This window comes from Lissotriton helveticus, chromosome 2_2 (genome assembly GCF_964261635.1).
Source record: "Lissotriton helveticus chromosome 2_2, aLisHel1.1, whole genome shotgun sequence".
Lineage (NCBI taxonomy): Eukaryota > Metazoa > Chordata > Amphibia > Caudata > Salamandridae > Lissotriton > Lissotriton helveticus.
Genome location: NC_136060.1, coordinates 337,523,121 through 337,546,733, shown reverse-complemented (window position 1 = coordinate 337,546,733; position 23,613 = coordinate 337,523,121). Strand labels below are relative to the sequence as shown.

At 43.5% G+C, this 23,613-nt stretch overlaps 1 protein-coding gene across 3 annotated transcripts in view; it reads left to right on the top strand.

The window, feature by feature from the left end:
* The window catches only part of EVC2 (EvC ciliary complex subunit 2), a 526,400-nt gene that overhangs the window by 292,565 nt on the left and 210,222 nt on the right, over nucleotides 1-23,613 (top strand). For all 3 annotated transcript variants that reach the window (XM_078678486.1, XM_078678485.1, XM_078678484.1), the window contains one exon: nucleotides 23,070-23,274. In XM_078678486.1, the coding sequence (XP_078534612.1) occupies nucleotides 23,070-23,274 (205 nt within the window). The remainder of the gene's footprint in view (nucleotides 1-23,069; nucleotides 23,275-23,613) is intronic.

The window sequence follows — 23,613 nt, the reverse complement described above, 5'->3', positions numbered from 1 at the left end:
CCGCACTCGCAAATCAGTTAGCGTTGCACCACTGTAAAATGTCACCAGCCGCCCCCGAGTATTACTCCCACAGCGGCCGCGGTCTGTTCAGTACTCGCGTGGCATTCTTGAGGCTAAGCTGCAGGAACTCTCTCATGTGGCATGATCGGCTCGCGAGGCTGCATACATTAACTGGCACCTCAGCGCTGTACAACACTAGCGGTGCCGTGGGTACTACAACGGTGGAACCTGTCTTCCGAGCATAACGCAAAATGCTGCCAGTTTGCGCCGCCTGCGGCCCGCCTTAACGTGTCCGGTCACGGCTGCACAGCCATTGGGCACATCTTTTCAGTCATTCTTGTCACGTTGGGTCACATGATAATGCTGGGACTAGGTAAAATGTATCCAGAGTGGAGCGCAGCGTGAACCGGCGCTGCCAGGCTTTGCTCAGACATTCTTATGCTGCCGCTCTTCAGCTTGACACTGAGAAGCACTATAATGCGTGATAATTATATTTAATGCGTGGTGCGGGGACTTGCCTATAAATGTGTTAGACTCACGCGTCATGTGTGGCACTTGGCAGGGCTGTCAAAGTGCACATGACGGTGTGGACTGCATTAAACTGCCGGACAAACACTCATGCGCACTTTACAGTATGCTCAACTCCCACTGAACTCCTCATGGCCCCACCGAGACTTGGCTGCCTGCAGCAGAAAGAAAAATAAAATGATAATAAAATGGTTTATCATTTTATTTTTCCTGTTTCTGTCCGCTGTTTGGCACTCAGTAAGGGGGCAACGCTCCTCCGCCATAGAGGAGGCACCGCTGCTGCGTAAGGAGCAGTTGGAAGCGAGAGGAGCGCGGATTGTGAGGAGTACTTCTAACTCAATATTTTGTAAAATAGCCATTTTTAAGACCTTCACAACAGAGACGAGTGTGGTTTTGTATGCCTGTGCATGTAAAAATCCCAAGTGAAATCCGAAAAACATCTTATCATACCCTTTGTAAAGCACCTGTACCAAACTATTTACTACAGAATATATTTATTAGGAGCAAGGTGTAACACCCCAAACCCCCCTTTCCCACAGCTACGCCCCTGAATAGAAGCAAATATTTATTCATGGAACTCAGTTGTCTGGGGTGTACTAAGAAAATCTGCTTTCTCAAAACCTTTTTTTTGGCAAAGACAGATTTGTCACAATGATGATTAGTTTGTGTATCTCTAACCAATATAAGGCCTTAAGCGCAGGAGAGATGCTGCCACAACTTCTGAGATACACAATAAATGGGCCATTGCATTTTGGACAAGTTACAAGCAGGCAATCAAACCTTTGGGGGCATTTAGATGTGTAGCGCTACTTCAGTCCAGACCAGTTGTATTAAGGTGATCATCACAATACCCTTATTTCTTTGTCTAGAAATAACTACCAGTGTGGCCTAGCAATAACACTGGGTTATCACTGTAAAATGAGATAAAAAAATAACAGTAAAAGAAAGACAGTAAGCATTGCCAATATTTAGCAAGCTTTGGCAAAACAAACAGGTTTGGCCTTTGTGACCTATTGGCTTTGCAAGTGGTTTTTAGCCATGGTGCACAGTGTTACAAAAAAAAAAAAAACACTAATGGGAGCAGCCATCATTTTGTAGTTGTGTGCACCATGCTGTACGTGCCTACAGAATGACTCAGGCACTTTTTTGAGGTCTCGCCTAGGCAGCGATTGTGCTATATATTCGAGACATGCGCTATTCAGGCTATGCAAAAGACACACAGTTGATGGAATACAGAACAAATCAAAACATTCACCCCCAGTTAAGAGATATGGGTTAAATCTGTCATTCTTTTGCTCAACATGCTGTCCCGGTTTGAACCTGCCCATATGCAAATCAGTCTTGACCCTGTGCCTCATGGGAACAGTGTAGCCCGAACTGCCAAGACAGGTCACCCTGGACCGTAAACAAGCATCCTAGGACCGGTTTCGGGGTATCACATCTCATCAGCCAGGATAGCTTGAATCCAGTGGCACACTGAGCCCGGGACCCACGTCTGGGCATACCCGGCGCACTTAGGGCAAGAAAGCAAAAGACACACAGACGGAATGCAGAACAAATCAAAACATTCACCCCTAGTCAAGAGATCTGGGCTAAATCCATCATTGTTTTGCTCACCATGCCACCCCAGTTTAGACCTGAACATGTGCAAATCAGTCTTGACCCTGTGCCCCATGGAAACGGTCAAGCCCGAACTGCCAAGCCAGGTCCTCCCTGGACCGGACATAAGCATCGTAGGACCGGTTTCGGGGTTTCATCCCTCATCAGCCAGGTGAGCTTGAATCCAGTGGCACAGTGAGCCTGCGAGCCATGTCTAGGCATACACGGCGCACTAAGGGCGAGAAAGCAAAAGACACACAATTGATAGACGGAATGTAGAACAATTCAAAACATTCACCCCCAGTCAAGAGATCTGGGTTAAATCCATCATTCTTTTGCTCACCATGCCACCCCATGCTTGTTTCAGTCCAGGGAGGACCTGGCCCGGAAGTTCAGGATGGAATGTTCCCACTGGGCACAGGGTCAAGACTGATTTGCATATGGCTGGGTTCAAACTGGAATGGCATGGTGAGCACAAAAACGATGGATTTAGGGCCAGTACTCTGTACTGGGGTGAATGTATGACATTGTTCTGCATTCTGTCCATCAATTGTTCTTATTGCATTCGTCACCCCGAGAGGGACGAGTATGCCCAGACTCGGGTCCTGTGCTCTCCATGCCACTGGAATCAAGCTATCCTGGCTGATGAGGGATGAAACCCCGAAACCGGTCCTAGAATACTTTTTTCCAGTCCAGGGAGGACCTGGCCTGGCAGTTCGGGCTGGACTGTTCCTATTGGGCACAGGGTCAAGACTGATTTGTATATGGCTGGGTTCAAACTGGAATGGCATGGTGAGCAAAAAAACTGTGAATTTAGGCCCAGATCTCTGTACTGGTGCGAATGTAAGACATTTTTCTGCCTTCTGTCCCAATAGTTCTTTTTGCATGTATTCAGGATATAAGCATAAAGCTTTGCCCTACTTTTTGCCCATCTTTTTAATTGGCTCCTGTTCCTGTCCTTTACAAATGGTGACTTTTTGTTGGTTGATAGGCTTTGTAGTCCCTCCTTAGTACTGCCTTGTCTCTTCTTATAACCTCCCATGAGGACACCCCCTGTTACATGTGTTGTTACTCCCTAGGTTTTAATTACAGCCTCAGAGCACTATTTTCTTAAAGGGCTTCAGGCAGGACACACGCTTGGTCTTAAGGAAGGCTGGCAGTGGTTACTTTGCTCACTAGCACATCTCACATTTATATGAGACCGTCTATAAATTTCGCTTCATCAGCTCCACACAGAGTACAACCTAATACAGAAGTAATATACAAATTCTTTTGTCACATTTCAAAGGTACTAATTGTATATATCGACATAGCTGTTTGAATGCACTCGTGGTACTTTCTTGCATGCAATGCATTATGGGTAGGGTGGATTTACCATATCTTCTATCATATCATTGATTTAAAAAAATCATATTTCCTCTTGAACAAAGCCCAAACAAGATATTACAGACGTCTATTCAGTCTCTCCGATGCTGCACCATCCTCTCAAATATGGCTGGATTCGACCCTTGTAAACAATCTATTATGCTGAAAGCCTGGTTTCTGGGGTATTATGCAAAGTTGAAGAATGCACCTCCACGGTCTCTTAAGAAACTGATAGGGCAAGGCATCCAAGATGAAAAATTCCAGTGGGAGCCCTACGTGATGAACGCAATGGAATCCTTGGCACACATAACATCCTAAAACAAAATCTAAACCAGAAGCTCACTGCAAACCTATTGCCTAAAACAGCTCAAATAAAATCGAAATTGATGATAGACAAGACCTTTCTCGAAAATCTCATGCAACCTATGTGAGACTCTAGACTCAGATCAGGGGAAAGCATTATGTCTAGCCAGCCCCATGAAATTGGCCTTTAAAAAAGAACTCATGAGGCAGAGATGCATTTTAATTCCCTTAAAAGGCCACAAATATGGGCGTCTAACTGCATCCGCCAAACATATCTGCCTTCTTTGCAACTATAGGAAGGAAATTCTGACACGGGAGTTATGCGTTTGTCTTGTCTTAAAGAGCCTAAGGTGCTACTGGCTGAAATCGTTGTTCCGCACCCTGGGTATACACAATGCAACATGGCTATTGCCACATGCCTGACTAGCGTGAACGTGCAGGTATCAGTCAGATGTTTGACATTTCTTAGAGAAGTACTCAAGCTACTGAATTCGCCTCCTGCAGGCCGCTAAAATTAGGAATTCCCAGGCCCGCCACCTCCGGGAAGTCCCTCCATTCATGTCAATCCAGTAAGGCTGCAACAGGTCTGGTCCCTGTGGCAGGCCTATTGCAAGCCTACTCTATTCAGGCCAGTTTATGACCATCTGCTGCTCACCTAAAAAAACAGGCTTTTAGAGCAAAGCCAAAATCGGCTTTTCTCAGGCTCCTGCATTTGCACTTTACCTCACTGAAACTATAGAATGCACTTAGTTACTGGTTCTGCCATAGAGTCGCCTCCCGGATGCTATTGCACATGGCACTTTATTAATTCCAATCTATATGCTGCCCTCGCTTCCTCTACAGGTCCTTTCAGCATATAAGAATACTGATGCCCAAACAGCATTCCTTTGGGGCACCAAAGCCTAAAAAACTTGCCTTGTACGCGATGGCCGCAGCTTGCGCTTTATTTACGGTTTAGTCCAACACAACGACCCCTGAGGACACCATTGAACCCGTTAGGTCTGCCGAAGATCAATACAATTGCATTGTATGATGCACTGATCAACCTCTCATATCTGCCTGACCTGGCTTAGTTTGCTGCACTTGCTCTTCTCCAGATCCTAATGCAGCACAGAATGCCCTCTAGCCCTCCCCACACCTCGATTAGAAGTGTGTTTCATGCACTATATCTGACCATGGCTTTCATAGGGTTCAATGTACATTGACCAGCTTTTTGGGGCGATGAGGCCACAGGAAGCATCTACTGTAGGGGTGCAAAGTGACTTGAATAGGCAGCTCTTGGACAGCTCGGATTTTAGTGTTTTTAAGCCTACAGGCGTATAGATTCTGCAACAGGCACTTTATTGATCTGACTTTTCAGTTTGCAGCCACTGCCTTACATCAGGGGTTCTGTCCCCAAATGCCTGGAGAGGGCGACCATTGGCTTCTGCCCCTCAATGATTTCCAGGCCTCTCCGGTCATTGGAACCCCTCTTGAATGAGCATGATTTTTCCTTTCTTTGTATTAGATTTGGACTTTAAAGAGTTATGCTCTGTTAAATGTATAAGAAGTATGCTGGACGGAACGGAATAAGTCCTATTATGTCCTCTCGCTGTTTTTACTGTTTTACTTTTGCGTTTTTTATATTTTGTTGGTTTTTAATAACTGTAAACAATAAAATGTATCAATCTATCTTGTACTGCACCAGCAATATTTTGTCCACACTGCTGAGCTTTAAAAGCCCGGCAGGTGGTGTTACAAAAAGTTCTCTGTGGGGCCTGGGTACTAGAATGCTTTAAGCCCAACACTTTTCCTAGTTTTCTTGATTGTTTTATATTGCAGTGTGGGCAGGTGAAGACATCCTGCAACACTGGCTGATATGGCTGTTTCAGTTTCTTTGCTCTGGATACCCCACTAAATGCCCTACCCATACAAGTTCCAGTGCAAGCAGGCTATGAATGAATGTAACCCTGCAGGTTAGGTCTCAACATCAGAAAAAACGAAAAGGATTCAGATGTATCCAAAAAGTACGAGTAATGCTGAAGTAGTAGTAATATCCAACTTCGTGCCTCATATACAAAGGTATTTTGTGGTCACAAGGCCTGTGATTCGCAAAATCACAGGGTCTGCTACAGCAAAATACCTTTTTTTTTACTATTTACAAACTCCTTTCCCACTTCTAAAGAAATGGTATGACCCTATCCGAACTTCAAATGGGAGGGGCATGGAAGGCACTTCCCCCTCCTATCTGAGAATCAAAAAGGAATGCATCAATGTTTTGGGATGCCAATTATGGCCACAAACCTTTGAAAAGATACCAGTACCCCACAATTGTTATAGCTGATGCTTAAGGATGAAAGCTTGAGCTATCTGCCAGCCTTTTGGCTTTGTCAATGTTCATTTTGTTTTGCCTTTTTTCATAAAATATTGTGGGAGCTGCCAGGCCCATGCTAATATTAAGACAACAAATGGTCTTGGAAAGCCCACATTGCCATGGCACCGAAGGAAACTAAGTTAGTTCCTAATTCCTCAGTTAGTCTCAGCGCAGGAACACACCTGCTGGTGTAACCAGGCGCTTTATAAGTGTACTATTATTAAAGAGCAGAAACCCAACATTCACAGTGAGTCTAACCAATGGCTGAAGTGGGCTGGCTCACTGATCTATGCTGTAGTAGGCAAAGTAAAAAAGTGGATATATATATATATATATATATATATATATATATATATATATATTCACTGAAAAAACGATAGGTTATAGACCATATATAGTTAGGAATTAGCATTTACAAAACCTTGAAAATTCACTGAAAAAACGATAGGTTATAGACCATATATAGTTAGGAATTAGCATTTACAAAACCTTATTTTACTCACACAAAACCATTGAAATTCGCATATATAGTTAGTTGCACTAACTATATATCGCGCACCCGCAATCCACTGCTGATCATGTCACATATTACATCATTCATGACATGGTCAGTGACATCACTGATGACATCACTGATGACATCTCAAATGACATCACTGATGACATCACTGATGACATCTCAAATGACATCTCAAATGACATCTCAAATGACATCACTGATGACATCACTGATGACATCTCAGATGACATCACTGATGACATCACTGATGAAATCTCATTTGACATTACTGATCACATCACTGATGACATCATTCATGTGATAATACGAAAAACCTCTTCAGACTCTAATATAACCTTAGATACACTCAGTGTAAACAGACACTCACAGACTGTCACTCATCCATGGAGTTACTCACACACCTAGTCAGTCATGCAAAGAATCAATCACACCTCCATTTCCTCAACTATACAGTTATACACACCTTACTTATTCAAACATATACTAACACATATTTACTCTCTTATACAATCCCTGATACAAGTTCACAATGATCCATACAGCCACTCACACATTCACTGGCTCTTATGCACAGTTATTTATATATGTCAACTCTCAGATGTACTGTGTTTTACATATGTACTTACTTTGACATGTAGCACTGAGATATCCATTCACTCACCAATACACTCATGCACACAGTCAATCGCCCATACAGCTGTTTCCACATGCACTTTTTAACCCATACATCTAGTGAATCAACTGCTCACACATCTATGCACAGAGTCATACACCTCCCAGCCACCCACACACACACTCAGTCTCCCATACAAATACTTGGGCAACCAATCAATAACCCATATACTTACTCATATAGCTACTGATCAACACATGCAGCAGTTTACAGAACAACAGACATAATGATGCACAAATTAAGACAGTTTAGTCACTAACCCATGCACTCAGTGAGACACATTTAATCACTCACTCATACAGTCAGTCATGCACCTACTAAATCCTTCATCCAGACACTTATACATCCACTCATTCTTCAATATGTAAGACATATTTTAACTTTACAGAAACATACAGTCACTGGATGTTGTCATCAGTGATGTCATTTGAGATGTCATCAGTGATGTCATCAGTGATGTCACTGACCATGTCATGAATGATGTAATATGTGACATGATCAGCAGTGGATTGCGGGTGCGCGATATATAGTTAGTGCAACTAACTATATATGCGAATTTCAATGGTTTTGTGTGAGTAAAATAAGGTTTTGTAAATGCTAATTCCTAACTATATATGGTCTATAACCTATCGTTTTTTCAGTGAATTTTCAAGGTTTTGTAAATGCTAATTCCTAACTATATATGGTCTATAACCTATGGTTTTTTCAGTGAATTTCAATGGTTTTTTAATAGCAACTATCAAAAGCTGTAAAATGTATTCTTCTTTTAAAGGAAAAATATATTTTATATGTATTTAATATAATTTTTTTATGTATATAAATTTTTTGAGGGAACAAATTTATCAACTATCATGCTGAAGAAGAGTGTGGGGAAAAAAAAACAAAGAGGAGGACTAAGAGGAAAGAACAATCAGTTCAAAAATACAATTGCTTTAAAGCATGAAGTGCTTTTCCACACATTTACATTTAAATACCCATATTAGAACATACAAAATATCTACAGAGGAGACGGTGTACATTGAATTTTAGACTCTTCATTGGTACCTACATGTTGGTACTTACATCACCCACACAACACAACAGCTCTATTCAGAGCTACCCTACCTCAAAGCACTCTAAAATATTATTTTAATATTGCCCTTGGTTTTCCCCTTGTTACGCTTTCCGGAACGCTACCCGGTGCGCGGACCGGGCGCTAACCGCTTTTTTTTTTTACATATATGGGCCTCCTCAGCCACCCTCAGAAAACCTAGGGGGTCAGGATATGTCTCCCGTGCCCCCTTATACCCATTCCCAACATTGTTTATCCTCCATCTTGTGACTAAATTCGTCCGAAACACAAGATGGCGGACTCCCATTACGCTACCGGTGAGCTACCCGGTTCGCGTACCGGGTAGCGCTTCCACCGCGAAAAATCGAAAAGAAAAAAAAATCTTTTTTGCCCCGCGGGGCCCTTTAATAGCCCCCACATCAATCCTAGGGGGTCAGGAGGGGTCTACCTTGCCCCCTTTCATTAATTTCCCCCTTCGTTTATTTCCACCTCTTGTCTCTCGATCCTACCGAGAGACAAGATGGCGGCCGCTCCGGACTGTTTAGAATGTTGACAGTCACCGGAGAGCCAATCCGCTTCTCCTCGCGAAGTTCCGTTACGCGTCTGGTACGCGAACCGGGGCGCTAACCGGGACACTGTCTGATATATATTTTTTTGGAACGTTAATTTCTCAAAATCCACTGGAGCACATATCTTGAGACCTAGAAAAGGCACATCAGGCAAACAGTCTCTACAATTTTGCCAAGTTTCATAGAAATCCATTCAGCCGTTCGAGCTAAAAGTGAGTCCAACCGCCCTATGGAAAACTCAATGTTAAAAACACGTTTTGGGACCCCCTTTTTTCTCGGCCCCCGCTTGACGAAACCCCCCCAAACTTTCAGGGGACGCTATGAAACAAAATGTGCCATTTTCCTGAAAATTTCAGCCAATTCCGTATATCAACGCCAAAGTTATTCAACATAGAATTTTCAGAAATCCCTATTAAAAAATATCCTAACTATATATACCTACTGGCGGTCGCCAGTAGGTAATATATATATATATATATATATATATATATATATATATATATATATATATATATATAACATTTCTATGGCAAAATGAAACCCCTTATTTTGTTCCTTTTCAAATTAAATGTATTAAGTGTTACCACTTTATTCCAATCAAGATGACTTCAGGTGTGCCATACTTTTGTCATAAGTAAGACTGTTAGCGTTCTAGTTGTTCTTTAAAACACTCTGGGACATTCTGTCACTGGGCTATAGTTGGGCTACATCTGGCTGATATTTGGGCTACATTTGTTTTTTTTTGTCTATGGCGGCCATCTTTGGGCTACATTGGGCTTCATTGGGCTTCATTGGGCTACATTGGGCTACATTGGGCTACATTTGGGCTCCAACATATATATAGCCCAATGTAGCCCAATATATATTTTTCAAAGTTAATTTTCGTAAAAACCACTGTAGCATATATCTTGAGACATAGCAAAGGCACATCGGGCTACCAGTCCCTACAATTTTGCCAAGTTTCGTGGAAATCCATTCAGCCGTTCGAGCTAAAAGTGAGTCCAACCGCCCTATGGAAAACTCAATGTTAAAAACACGTTTTGGGACCCCCCTTTTTTCTCGGCCCCCGCTTGACGAAACCCCCCCAAATTTTCAGGGGCTGCTCAGAAACAAAATGTTCCATTTTCCAGAAAATTTCAGCCAATTCCGTCCTCAAACGCCAAAGTTATTCAACATAGAATTTTCAAAAATCCCATAGGAAAAAAATCCTAACTATATATACCTACTGGCGACCGCCAGTAGGTAATATATATATATATATATATATATATATATATATTCACTGAAAAAACCATAGGTTATAGACCATATATAGTTAGGAATTAGCATTTAAAAAACCTTATTTTACTCACACAAAACCATTGAAATTCCATATATAGTTAGTTGCACTAACTATATATCGCGCACCCGCAATCCACTGCTGATGATGTCACATATTACATCATTCATGACATGGTCAGTGACATCACTGATGACATCACTGATGACATCTCAAATGACATCATCCAGTGACTGTGTGTTTCTGAAAAGTTTAAATATGTTTTACATATTGAAGAATGAGTAGATGTAGAAGTGTCTGGATGAAGGATTTAGTAGGTGCGTGACTGACTGTATGAGTGAGTGATTAAATGTGTCTCACTGAGTGCATGGGTTAGTGACTAAACTGTCTTAATTTGTGCATCATTATGTCTGTTGTTCTGTAAACTGCTGCATGTGTTGGTCAGTAGCTATATGAGTAACTATATGGGTTATTGATTGATTGCCCAAGTATTTGTATGGGAGACTGAGTGTGTGTGTGGCTGGCTGGGAGGTGTGTGACTCTGTGCAGAACAATGTGTACTTGTATCAATGATTGTATAAGAGAGTAAGTATGTGTTAGTATATGTTTCAAAATGTAAGGTGCTCTATGTTTAACTGTATAGATTAGAAAATGGAAGCGTGATTGATTATTTACAGGACTGACTAGGTGTGTGAGTAACTCCATGGATGAGTGACAGAGTGTGAGAGTCTGTATAGGTGTATGAGTGCATATGATAGTGTTGTAAAGATGAGTGATTGTATGTATGAATGATTGTATGGGTAAATGAGTGAATGTGTGTGTAAACATAGGAATCACTGAGTGCGTATGTAGTAACTAGTATTGGTGTGTCAATGGTTTCAAAAATTATACTCTGTATTTAACACTGGGTGTAACAGAGGTTATATTAAAGTGTGAGGAGATGCATTGTATTGTCACATGAATGATATCATCAGTGATGTGGTCATTGATGTCAAATGAGATGTCATCAGTGATGTCATCAGTGATGTCATTTGAGATGTCATCAGTGATGTCATTTGAGATGTTATCAGTGATGTCATTTGAGATGTCATCAGTGATGTCATCAGTGATGTCACTGACCATGTCATGAATGATGTAATATGTGACATCATCAGCAGTGGATTGCGGGTGCGCGATATATAGTTAGTGCAACTAACTATATATGGAATTTCAATGGTTTTGTGTGAGTAAAATAAGGTTTTTTAAATGCTAATTCCTAACTATATATGGTCTATAACCTATGGTTTTTTCAGTGAATTTTCAAGGTTTTGTAAATGCTAATTCCTAACTATATATGGTCTATAACCTATGGTTTTTTCAGTGAATTTCAATGTTTTTTTAATAGCAAATATCATAAGCTGTCGAATGTCAAGTACGTGGTAAGTGAAAACATTTTCGTGTTTATGCACACTGATCTGCTTTGAATGGTGCCCCCCCCCCCTCATTTCTATTAGGAGTACTCTCTCTTTGCACATAGTGAAGGGTAGTTAACGCAGGCCTTTGCCCCCATTGTAATACGTCGTGCCTGCTTCTCTCTCCATTTGATTGATTGTTATCCAAGTATTTACTGTTTTAGAATTGGTTCTCTTTGGTTCATTCTCTATTTACAAATAAACACAGAGTCGCAATACTCTGTTTAGTCTTTGCAGATAACGAAAAATCGTGTAAAAAAAAAAAGAAAAGGAATCGAGCAAAATCAGTAGGCCACTAATGGGATCTCTTTTTGACCTCGCTAAAATAGAAACATTAGGAACAACCCCTCATGACAAATACAAAACTAGTGAGATGAACTGAACTCCACACAATGATGGCTGCAAAACAGCTCGGCTCCGCCACCCACCCCGCCCAAAATAACGATAAAGAGCGGCTGCCATGATTGGTTGCGGAATGGCCACGACGGAGCTACGAAATGGTGCTGCTCTCATGCTAACCCCAGCTTCAGTCTGAAACATCCAGAAACACTGTAGACTACCAATTCGATCAGTTCCGGTAGCGCCCCAATGTAACCCGGTAGAGAAGAACTAGCCCTCCCCTCTTTGACTGATGGTTCTTGTTGCCTGTCCCTTCTGTTGTCATTTAACAGAACTATTTAGCCTGCTGAAAGGGGTTGTGTTCCGACCGCTGGTTGGTGGAGACATTTTGACTATATTCTGGACCTGCGTTGTCGCGTAATGCGTCATATGACGCGCCGCGTTAGCGCATCCGGAAGTCATCCGGGGCGCGCAGCGCGTAACGTAAGCATAACAAGTCATGTGACTTGTTAATAAAACTTTTCATTGGTTCATTTTACTTTTCTTATTCTAATGATGAAAGGCTTGGTCATATGACCTAAAAATTACGCTTTTTATTACTTCCGAACATTATTTTTTCTTAAATATATGTTATAATGTTCCAGGCTAATGTACTTTCCCGGAAAATTTACAACTGTCCTGCAAGTAAAATATATTCTTTTTTCGAGAAAAAGAGCGTTTCTTCGTCCCATGACGGAGCCGTTGAGCAAAAGAGGGTCGACCTGCTGTCTTAGTCGCCGATACGCCTGAATATGAGATTCTTATCGATCACTTTATGTTGCAGGAGTAGAAAACACAACAGCCCTTGACCATTTATCTTTACTGCGTTCCTTCGTATTATACCTTTTGCCCTTCATGTAATTGGTCTGCTTTATTTCACTTGCCTTTTAATGATTCTAAAACAGTGACTATTATTAAAAACTTTACCAATGTATATACTACTACCATGTTTTCTTTTAAAAACCTTTATTGTGAAAATTTCATTATACAAATACGAGCCTATAACCACGTGGGCCGGCCACGGAGCAAACTGTAATCGTATATGATAAGTAGACATTTACACTGTAGAGGAACGTAACGGGCGGGCCATTAGGTTGCAAGAACTAAGGTGTCTAACAGTTACGGAATCGGTGGACGTACATTTTATAATTAAAATACGACAGGGCCAGTTACAATAAAATTATCTAGATATACATTTACGGGCAAGTACCATGGGTGACGTTAATTCGAACTTTCAATAGTACAGTAATCAATAACACATCAGAACTTAATATCAATAGGGATGTCGAAATATTCAATCAATTCTCGTCCCCGCCCGCCATGTGCTTCAAAACTGCATACGTATCTCGTGATTTCAAGGTTCTGCAACCAGTACACAACAAGGAGTTACGAGTCCCATTTATTCCGGCGCCATTTTGGGCGAGGACGGGCAGGTCCAGGATATAGTCAAAATGTCTCTACCAACCATCGACTATGATGATGTTCATATGCTGTATTTATTAGAGTAACACTCATCTGTCCACATGAAATTAATTTGCCACAATCTAAACATGTCATTTTAATCTTTCCAAAGTTCTTCTAAATATTTGGGACCGTTTCCCTTGCCTCTGATGCTGTCAGTGCCACTTCTTTGATGAATGTACTAGCAGGTCAGGGGTTCTCCTCCAAATCTCTCTTTTATGCAGCACTATAATTAATTGGTGCCACCTCTCCATATGACGATGCATGGTATAGTTACCATAACTATATTTTTTTTCGGTTCCTCTGGAGAGTTCATCGTGGCAGATGAAGCGTGTAACGTACCGGGCATTTACCTTTTTTTGCATGTACAGGAAAGGAAAAAAAAATCGAGCGTCCGAGTTCTAAGGTGTCCCAGGGCCATTTTAGTGGACCAGGCCCAAATCCAAAGAACAGGCCGCCATTTTGAGAGTCCTGTTGCAGCCGCCTGTCGCTGTAGCATCAAGAGCAGCCAAAACTCAGCTGAATGGCAACTGAAACGGTAAAGGGGCGCCCCACTACAGCAGACGAGCCTTCACCTAGGAAGGCCCGTTACGCCGCCTCCCCCCCCCCCTTCGGGCACCCCACGCCGTTATTCGGAGCAGTATTGTAGGATGGCCACACCAGTGCGGCAACTTGCTAGACATCACCTCGGTGGTAACCGAATCTCAGCGCCTTGTGGTGTCCTCTATTCAGAAAACATTGTTGTGCTGCCTTCGACCTATTCGCCGCAAGTGCGCACGCAACTCAGCTGCATAGCTTGCTAGACACCACCTCGGTGCTAACCGAATCTCAGCGCCTTGTGGTCTCTTCTATTCCAAAAATATTGTTGCGCTGCCTTTGGCCCCATTCGCACATCGGTCCGCTACTGCCGCCATCTCACAGGCCAACGGGGCGCCCCACGCCGACTTTCAGCATTGTAGGATGGCCACACCAGTGCACCTTACTAGACACCACCTCGGTGCCATCCGGATCTTGGCATCTCAGCGCCTTGTGGTGTCTTCTATTCAGAAAATATTGTTGCGCTGCCTTTGGCCCCATTCCCACATCGGTCCGCTACTGACGCCATCTCACAGGCTAATGGAGCGCCCCACGCCGAGTTTCAGCATTGTAGGATGGCCACACCAGTACAGCAACTTGCTAGACATCACCTCGGTGCCATCCGGATCTTGGCATCTCAGCGCCTTGTGGTGTCTTCTAGTCCGAAAATATTGTTGCGCTGCCTTTGGCCCCATTCGCACATCGGTCCGCTACTGACACCATCTCACAGGCCAACAGGGCGCCCCACGCCGACTTTTACCATTGTAGGATGGCCACACCAGTGCCACAACTTGCTAGACACCACCTCGGTGCCATCCGGATCTTGGCATCTCAGCGCCTTGTGGTGTCTTCTATTCAGAAAATATTCTTGCGCTACCTTTGCCCCATTCACACATCGGTCCGCTACTGACGCCATCTCACAGGCTAATGGGGCGCCCCACGCCGAGTTTCAGCATTGTAGGATGACCACACCAGTACAGCAACTTGCTAGACATCACCTCGGTGCCATCCGGATCTCGGCGCCCCACTGCAGATGAAGTGCCTCTCAACTATGAAACCACCACGGTGACATCCGGATCTTGGCGCCTTGTGCTGGTTCCGGCCTATTCACACATCGGTCCGCTACTGACGCCATCTCACAGGCTAATGGGGCGCCCCACGCCGAGTTTCAGCATTGTAGGATGACCACACCAGTACAGCAACTTGCTAGACATCACCTCGGTGCCATCCGGATCTTGGCATCTCAACGCCTAGTGGTATCTTCCATACAGAAAATATTGTTGCGCTGCCTTTGGCCCCATTCGCACATCGGTCCGCAACTGACACCATCTCACAGGCCAACAGGGCGCCCCACGCCGACTTTTACCATTGTAGGATGGCCACACCAGTACCACAACTTGCTAGACACCACCTCGGTGCCATCCGGATCTTGGCGCGTTGTGCTGCCTTCGGCCTATTCGCACATCGGTCCGCTACTGACGCAAACTCACAGGCCAACGGGGCGCCCCACGCCGACTTTCAGCATTGTAGGATGGCCACACCAGTGCTGCAACTTGCTGGACACCACCTCGGTGCCATCCGGATCTTGGCGCGTTGTGTTGCCTTCGGCCTATTCGCACATCGGTCCGCTACTGACGCCGCCTCACGTGCCAACGTATTTTCTCCGCATTTTATACCCTATGCCGCATAACAGGTCATGTGACTTGTTTATAAAACTTTTCATTGGTTCATTTTACTTTTGGTTTCCTAATGATGGAAGGCTTGATCATATGACCTAAAAACAACACTTTTCATTGGATGAAAACTTTTTTTTTTTCCCAAACGATGAAAGCCCCACCTTGTTTCTGGATGTTTCAGACTGAAGCTGGCGTCAGCATGAGAGCACCACCATCTCGTAGCTCCGTCGTGGTCATTCCGCGAGCAATCATGGCAGCCGCTCCCCACCAGAAGCCTATTTTTGATATTTTTATTTTTGATATTTATGAGCATTTGTAAAGCGCAAGCGTTCGCTCCCAAGGGAGCATCATGGCGCTGGGCGAGCTGCAGAGGAATAGTTGAAAAATGAAATGAATAAATGGAAGAGAGAACTAGATGGCTGCCAAGACAGAGGAGTCTGGTAGTTGATAGACCCATGTCTTGAGAAGTTTTCTGAAATTGTTCTCATTGTCTATGGCTCTGAGGTAGGCGGGTAGGGTGTTCCAGGCTTTAGCTGCCAGAACATTGAAGGATTTTCCGCCTCTGGTCTTATATTTAAATCTTGGAATTTGGACCAGATTGGTCCCAGAGGATCTTAAGCAGCGCGAAGGGTTGTAAAGTTTAAAACGGTTTACAAAATAACGGGGTCCTGTGTTTTGCATTGTTCTATGGACTGTGAGAAGCAGTTTGAAAAGAATTCTCTTATGAAGAGGCATCCAATGAAGTGCATTCAGGGCTGCAGACGCAGATGACCTTCTGGGGAGTTGTAAAACCAGTCGGGCTGCAGCATGTTGTAAGCTCTGCAATTTTCTGAGAGTGGATTTTTTCACTCCAGCCATGAGGCCGTTGCAGTAGTCAAGTCGGGAAAGTAAGAGAGCTACCGCGACTGACTTTATTGCTGCAATTGGGAGGAAATCAAAAAATTTCCTCAGGGATTTTATTAATCCAAAGCATCGACCGGCAGTGATCTTAACGTGATCATCAAATGTAAGGGAAGAATCGAATTGTACGCCAAGGTTTCTGGCAGATATAACTGCACTAGGAGGGGCCTCGGATCCTGTGGGCCACCAATCTTTCGGGCAAAAAGAAAGATTCTTACCTATTGGGATGATCTCTGTCTTTGCGCTATTGCATCTAAGATGGTTGGTATTTAACCACTCAAAGACATCAGAGAGACAGTTTTTAAACCGGAGATCTGCGTCAGTACGCTGTTTGTCAATGGTGACGACCAATTGAGTGTCGTCAGCGTAGGACGTAACCAGGATCCCATGTGATTCTATCACCGCTAAGAGGGGTGCCATATAGATATTAAAAAATAAAGGGCTCAATATAGATCCCTGGGGCACTCCAGATGTAATTGGCTTTTCGCAGGATAGGTGTGGTCCTAATGCCACAGTCTGAGACCTGTTTGATAGAAATGATGAAATCCAGGCTAGGGCTAAGTCTGTTACGCCAATCTCTCGCATTCGATTGATTAGGATGACATGCGAGATAGTATCGAATGCTGCTGTGAGATCCAACAGGATGAGGACAGCCTGCTTGCCCTCATCCTGTAGGAATTTGATGGAATCAGCAAGTTCGATTAAAGCTGTTTCGGTGGAATGACCGGAGCGGAAGCCCGATTGCTGGGGGTGCAAGATATTGTGGGCTTCTGTGAAAGTTTTGAGTTCCTCATGCACTAAATGCTCCGTGACTTTGCCCAGAATAGGAAGCAAGGAGATGGGGCGCATGTTAGTCAAATCTGTAGATGATTTGTTCTGTTTTTTCAACAGGGGTTTGACAGTGGCCTTCTTCCATTCTGCGGGTACAATTCCGGATTCAAGAGATTCATTAATGATTCCATTAATGTAGGGATTGACTGTGTCCATCAGATGGTGAAGAATGATTGGGGGACAGGAATCAGTGGGTGCTCCTGATTTACAGGCCAGGATAGCCTTGCTTGTCTGTTGCAAGGATACTGGTTTGAAACTGGAGAGAGGAGAGTAGTTAACTGATACCTCTACAGTGGTTGTCGGGGGTGGGGGAAAGTCCTTCTGAATGTTGACAATTTTGTCAATGAAGTAGTCAGCTATTTGGTTGCAAAGACTCTCTGAGGGGGGTATATCGGTGGTGAGCGCTTTCGGGTGGGTGAAGGACTTGACTATGGTGAAGATGGTTTTTTGATTTTGGTGCGCTTCCATTATAAGATTAGTGAAGTATTCTTTTTTTGCTGCTTTAATGTCAGAAAGATATACTTTCCTCTGTTGGACATAGCGTGTTTTGGAGATCGTGTCGTATGCTTGTCTCCAGTGTCTTTCTAGTTTCCGACAAAGGAGGTGGCTTTCTGCAAGGGTCTGGGTGTACCATGGGGCATTAGGTTTTTTCTTCTTGGGGCCCTTTCCTTGATTGTTTTTAGATTCAGTGTTATCCGCAACTATTTGGTGCATCCAAATGTGGAAGTTGCAGGAGTCAACTTCGACATCTCCAGTTAGCGTGGGGGGTGGGAGCAGAGGTTTTGTCTCAAGCTTTATTCGTTCAGCCAGCCTACAGGAGTCGGGGGCCCCCAAAACTTTTGATGAATCCTCAAGGCGGAGGGGACGCTTTCGAGAATGGGGTCCAAGACCTAGCAGACAAGCGTCCGATTTCCAAGGTGTCCCAGGGCCATTTCAGTGGACCAGGCCCAAAAAGGAAACAGCCTGCCGCCATTTTGAGAGTCCTGTGACAGCCGCCTATCGCTGCACCGCAAGAGTGGGCGCAACTCAGCTGAATTGCGGCTTTTGACACAGTGGACCAAAAGCGGACGGAATGGCAACTGAAACGGTAAAGGGGCGCCCCACTACAACAGACGAGACTCCACCTGGAGAGGCCCGTTCACGCCGCCTCCCCCGGGGCGCCCCACGCCGTTATTCGGAGCAGCATTGTAGGATACCAAAACCAGTGCGGCAACTTACTGGACATCACCTTGGTGCCATCGTTCTGCTGCCTTGGAACTATTCGCACAACAGTTTGCTACTGATGACCCACCCCCCGCGACGCCCCACGCCAGAAATCTGGACGTTGTGCTGCGTTGGGACTATTCGCACAGCCGACCGCTACTTCGTTGTTTTTCCCTAAAACATTTTATATGTTATTACTGTTTTTGTTTTCTTGTATATATTTATAAGTTATTAAAGTTTTATAATCTTACTACTTTGTTGGAGTGCTATATATTTTTAATGTGACACATAATTGTAAAAACTTTGATGTACAAAGAGTCATCCCTGGAATCTTCCGCTTCAGGCTCGGTCCCCTCCCCAATCACAATACAGGATGGTTTTCAGATAATAGGAACGCGTCTGCTGTGACGGATCTCATCGAGTGTGGGCCTTGATCTACTATAACTCCTTTGAAGAGGGGTGATTCTTTACAGCTGGGGCCATAAACTACATCTGCAGGGCTAGCTGATACCCTAGGACCGGCCTGGACAATCGAACACAGAGGAAAAGGAGTGTCAGAGGGTGCGGTAGTGAATAGGGCGAAAGGGAGGTGTCGGGCGGGCACAGGGTGTGATTCTCAGGGAAGAGCAGCGCAGATGGGGGGTGGTTTATTACCCATGCATAAGACAGAGAGCGGGGGTGACCACTGCCTGGGGGAGATGCTTGCGAGGGTGGGGAGCCATGCTAAGGATCGACAGCGTGCACAGAGTGGGTCTGGTCAAGGCATCTAAAATGACTGCCGTGCACGACAAAAGTGTGGCATTTGAAAAAAGGCAAGATGGCGCAGACAATGTTTTTTAACACTTCCTGATTTCCTTAGAATCGAACGTTAACAGACGTTGGGGCATATTACCAAAGTTAAGCGATATTTATCCCTAACGATGCTTAGCAACGATTTTTTTACCGCTAAGCATCGTCAGAAATTATCGCAGATAAACCTTGCTATTATCAAGGTTTATCGCAAATACGATAAAAAACGACCGCAATGCATTAATATCGCTAAAAACTCAGCGATATTCATGCATTACCGAGCTAATGCTCTTAGCCATGTTATCCACCTCCCATTGGATAACATGGCTAAGAACTGCTCAGGGCAGGTGCTAGCTTTTGGAGATATTCGCGCTTATCGCGAATATTTCCAAAAGTTGATAATAGGAGATAGCGATGTTAGCGACTGTTTCCAGTCGCTAACATCTTGGCATGCCCACTTTGCATGTCATTAGTGATAAATATCACTCACATGCAAAGTGGGGCCCAAGATGGTCGCTATCTCCTACTAGCCGTCGCTAACTGGTGTTAGCAACAGCTAGGTAATACAGATATAATTTTATCTCCGCGAAGCGGAGCGCTGTTACAGATATATATCTTGTTTTTGAACGTTAATTTCTCAAAATCCACTGAAGCACATATGTTGAGACCTAGCAAAGGCACATCGAGCTACCAGTCCCTACAATTTTGCCAAGTTTCGTGCAAATCCATTCAGCCGTTCGATTATTATTATTATTTTTTTTTTTGCCCCGCGGGGCCCTTTTAAAACCTCCACATCAAACCTAAGAGGTCAAGGAGGATCTACTATGCCCCCTTATGGTCATTTGCCCCTTCGCTTTGGCCTCCTCTTGTCTCTCGATCCTACTGAGAGACAAGATGGCGGCCGCTACGGACTGTTTGCAATGTTTACAGACGCCGGAGAACCAATCAGCTTCGCAAACCTCCGTTACGCGAAGCGGAGCGCTGTTACAGATATATATCTTTTTTTGAACGTTAATTTCTCAAAATCCACTGGAGCACATATATTGAGACCTAGCAAAGGCACATCGGGCTACCAGTCCCTAATATTTTACCAAGTTTCGTGCAAATCCATTCAGCCGTTCGATTATTATTATTATTATTTTTTTTTTGCCCCGCGGGGCCCTTTTAAAACCTCCACATCAAACCTAGGGGGTCAGCGAGGATCTACTATGCCCCCTTATGGTCATTTGCCCCTTCGCTTTGGCCTCCTCTTGTCTCTCGATCCTACCGAGAGACAAGATGGCGGCCGCTACGGACTGTTTGGAATGTTCACAGATGCCGGAGAACCAATCAGCTTCGCTTCACAAAGCTCCGTACCGCGAAAAGTCCGCGAACCGGAGCGCTGCCCGGTCCGCTGTTACAGATATATATCTTTTTTTGAACGTTAATTTCTCAAAATCCACTGGAGCACATATATTGAGACCTAGCAAAGGCACATCGGGCTACCAGTCCCTACAATTTTGCCAAGTTTCGTGCAAATCCATTCAGCCGTTCGGGCTAAAAGTGAGGCCAACCGCCCTATGGAAAACTCAATGTTAAAAACACGTTTTGGGACCCCCCTTTTTTCTCAGCCCCCCCTTGACGAACCCCCCCCAAATTTTCAGGGGCTGCTCAGAAACAAAATGTGCCATTTTCCTGAAAATTTCAGCCAATTCCGTCCACAAACGCCAAAGTTATTAGACATAGAATTTTCAAAAATCCCATAGAGAAAAAATCCTAACTATATATACCTACTGGCGACCGCCAGTAGGTAATAATGTTCCTACTCACCACTCCACGGTGAGAACAGAAAGGTAAGGACCTCTTCCGAATGACTTTTAATAAATCACAGCATCAAAAAAGCAAAGAAAGGCAGCAAGTCTTTTTCGAGTGAAAAGGCAGGATATATATATATATATATATATATATATATATATTTTTTTTTTTTTTTTTTTTAGAGTCACGTCTAATCATACGGTTTCAAACTAAGGCACCGAGAGGATTGAACATGGACGATGAGATGTATGTTCATCTCTAGTAACTTTGAATGGACAATTGGGAACACTAAATAGATATGAGAAATCTAGATTTGAAACTTTATGAAAAATATCCCTTTCAGTTTAATAATCTTTTTGTACCATAACTTTCTCATAACTCCAAAAAGGGCACTGAGCCCGTTACACTAACTTAGGAAATCTGGGAATATCAAAGGAAGGTGAATTATGGCACTTAGCCTAGAATGAAGATGTACTCAAGTGACATTATTTAACTAATTGTTTGTAAAATAGTGCACTATCGGTCTAAGCAACATGGTGTTGTCTTTGGAAAAACAATTTTCCGTTTAGAATCGAGTTTTGTGTATTTACAGTAAACCTTCTATGATTTAACCACTTTTTCTTTATAAATTTACAATATTATGAGAAAGTATCATTCACAGAAAGATAAAAGTAATGTTTTTGCATATTAGGAACGTTTTATTTGTGTCAAAATTGTTAAACTACATATCCCAAGATGCTTCATTATGAGCTGATTGGGAGTGAGATTATAAATAATAGAAAGTGACAATGGACCAGTGGTAAACACTGTGAACAAGACCTGCGGTCGAAACGCGTAGGTGAATGGGGCTCCTTGAGTCTCTTGAATAAAGCCCTTTAATATAAGCAACTGGACGTGTGCAGACATATTTTTTATTGGTGAAAAGATTTCGTGTAGGGACACGTTCCTCCCTGCTGTTTGGCACCGACTGACAAGGTGTGCACCTTCTAAAGAACGTATTGGTGGCAAATATATATATATATATATATATAATATATATAGTTGGATAACACCAGGTCTAACAAAAGCGTCCTATTGGGAATGGTAATAAAGAGACATAGGTCTGCTGTCTCAGGGTGCGGGAACTCGCAGACATTTACTCTGTGGAATGCCATGGAGTTGTATAAAATCTCCACAAGTTTCCATGGAGTTTCTCCCCTGAGTGGAAAATAAGCACATCGCTCTGCTGGCACTGAAATTGAGCAGCAGTAGCGCAAATGGCACCATGCAGTGCTCTAGAGTGCGTGGCCATTCAAGTTGATTTTGCTGCCTCTTGAGTAGAAAATTCCACGGAGTGAAACATTCCGCCCACCACTACTTCTGTCCCTTGTAGACCTCTATCCCTGCACTTACAGCCAATCACAAGGGATTGTAAATTGTGGTCTGCCTAATTATTATTCTTTTGGTTGATTGCTTTGTGATCCCCTGTAAATGTACCATTTGCAATGCAACCTCATTACTACATAGTTTGCATCACAAATTACATTTTAATTTGCCATTCAGTTGGTGTGCAATTTGCACATTCCTAGTTTGCAATGGGAATAGAAGATTAGGCCCTTTGTTCAGATCTGATCTGCAAATCTGCCATAGGGTTGTCACTTGCTGAACACATTGCAAAGGGTTGTGAATTAAAAAGTAAAGCATTTCACAAAATGTTTGTGCCTTTTATTAGCTATTACAAATCCTTTTACAGTCACCTCACGTACCCTCTCTTTTTTTCTGTTTTCTAAGGAAGGTTATAGGTTTTCCCCTTACGTTATCTGAAGAAGAGCTCATTAACTTAAGGCAGGAGTTCTGCTGCAGCTTCTCTCAGATGGACAGCAGCCTGGCCTTGCCAGTGGCACGGACAAAACTGATGCTGCAGCTGAGCCAATCAGAGTGGAGGAAGCAGGAGCTGGAGAAGGTGGATCAATACGTGTCTGCCCATGACAAACAGGTGAGATCAGAAGACAACTAGTGGATGTGTCCTTAACCTTGTGCCCCCTTGTCATGATGTGGCGCTTGCAAAATATCACAGTCCCTGCTCGTCTTAAGGCAATGACATGGGCAAGAGGCATTTCTTTGTTAAAATGTCCTTCCTTGCCACCACGTTCACAAAACGCACATCGCACCAGTGTGACAGGCACGCCAGGGGGAGGGGTTGTGTGGGCGGGAGAAGGTTATACGTTTTTAAATGATCACAATTCAACAGCGGATAGTAACTATCTTATCTTTATTATACAGTTAATAAAAACCGTAATGTACAAACAGAGCAATGCGTGTTAGATTACAATTT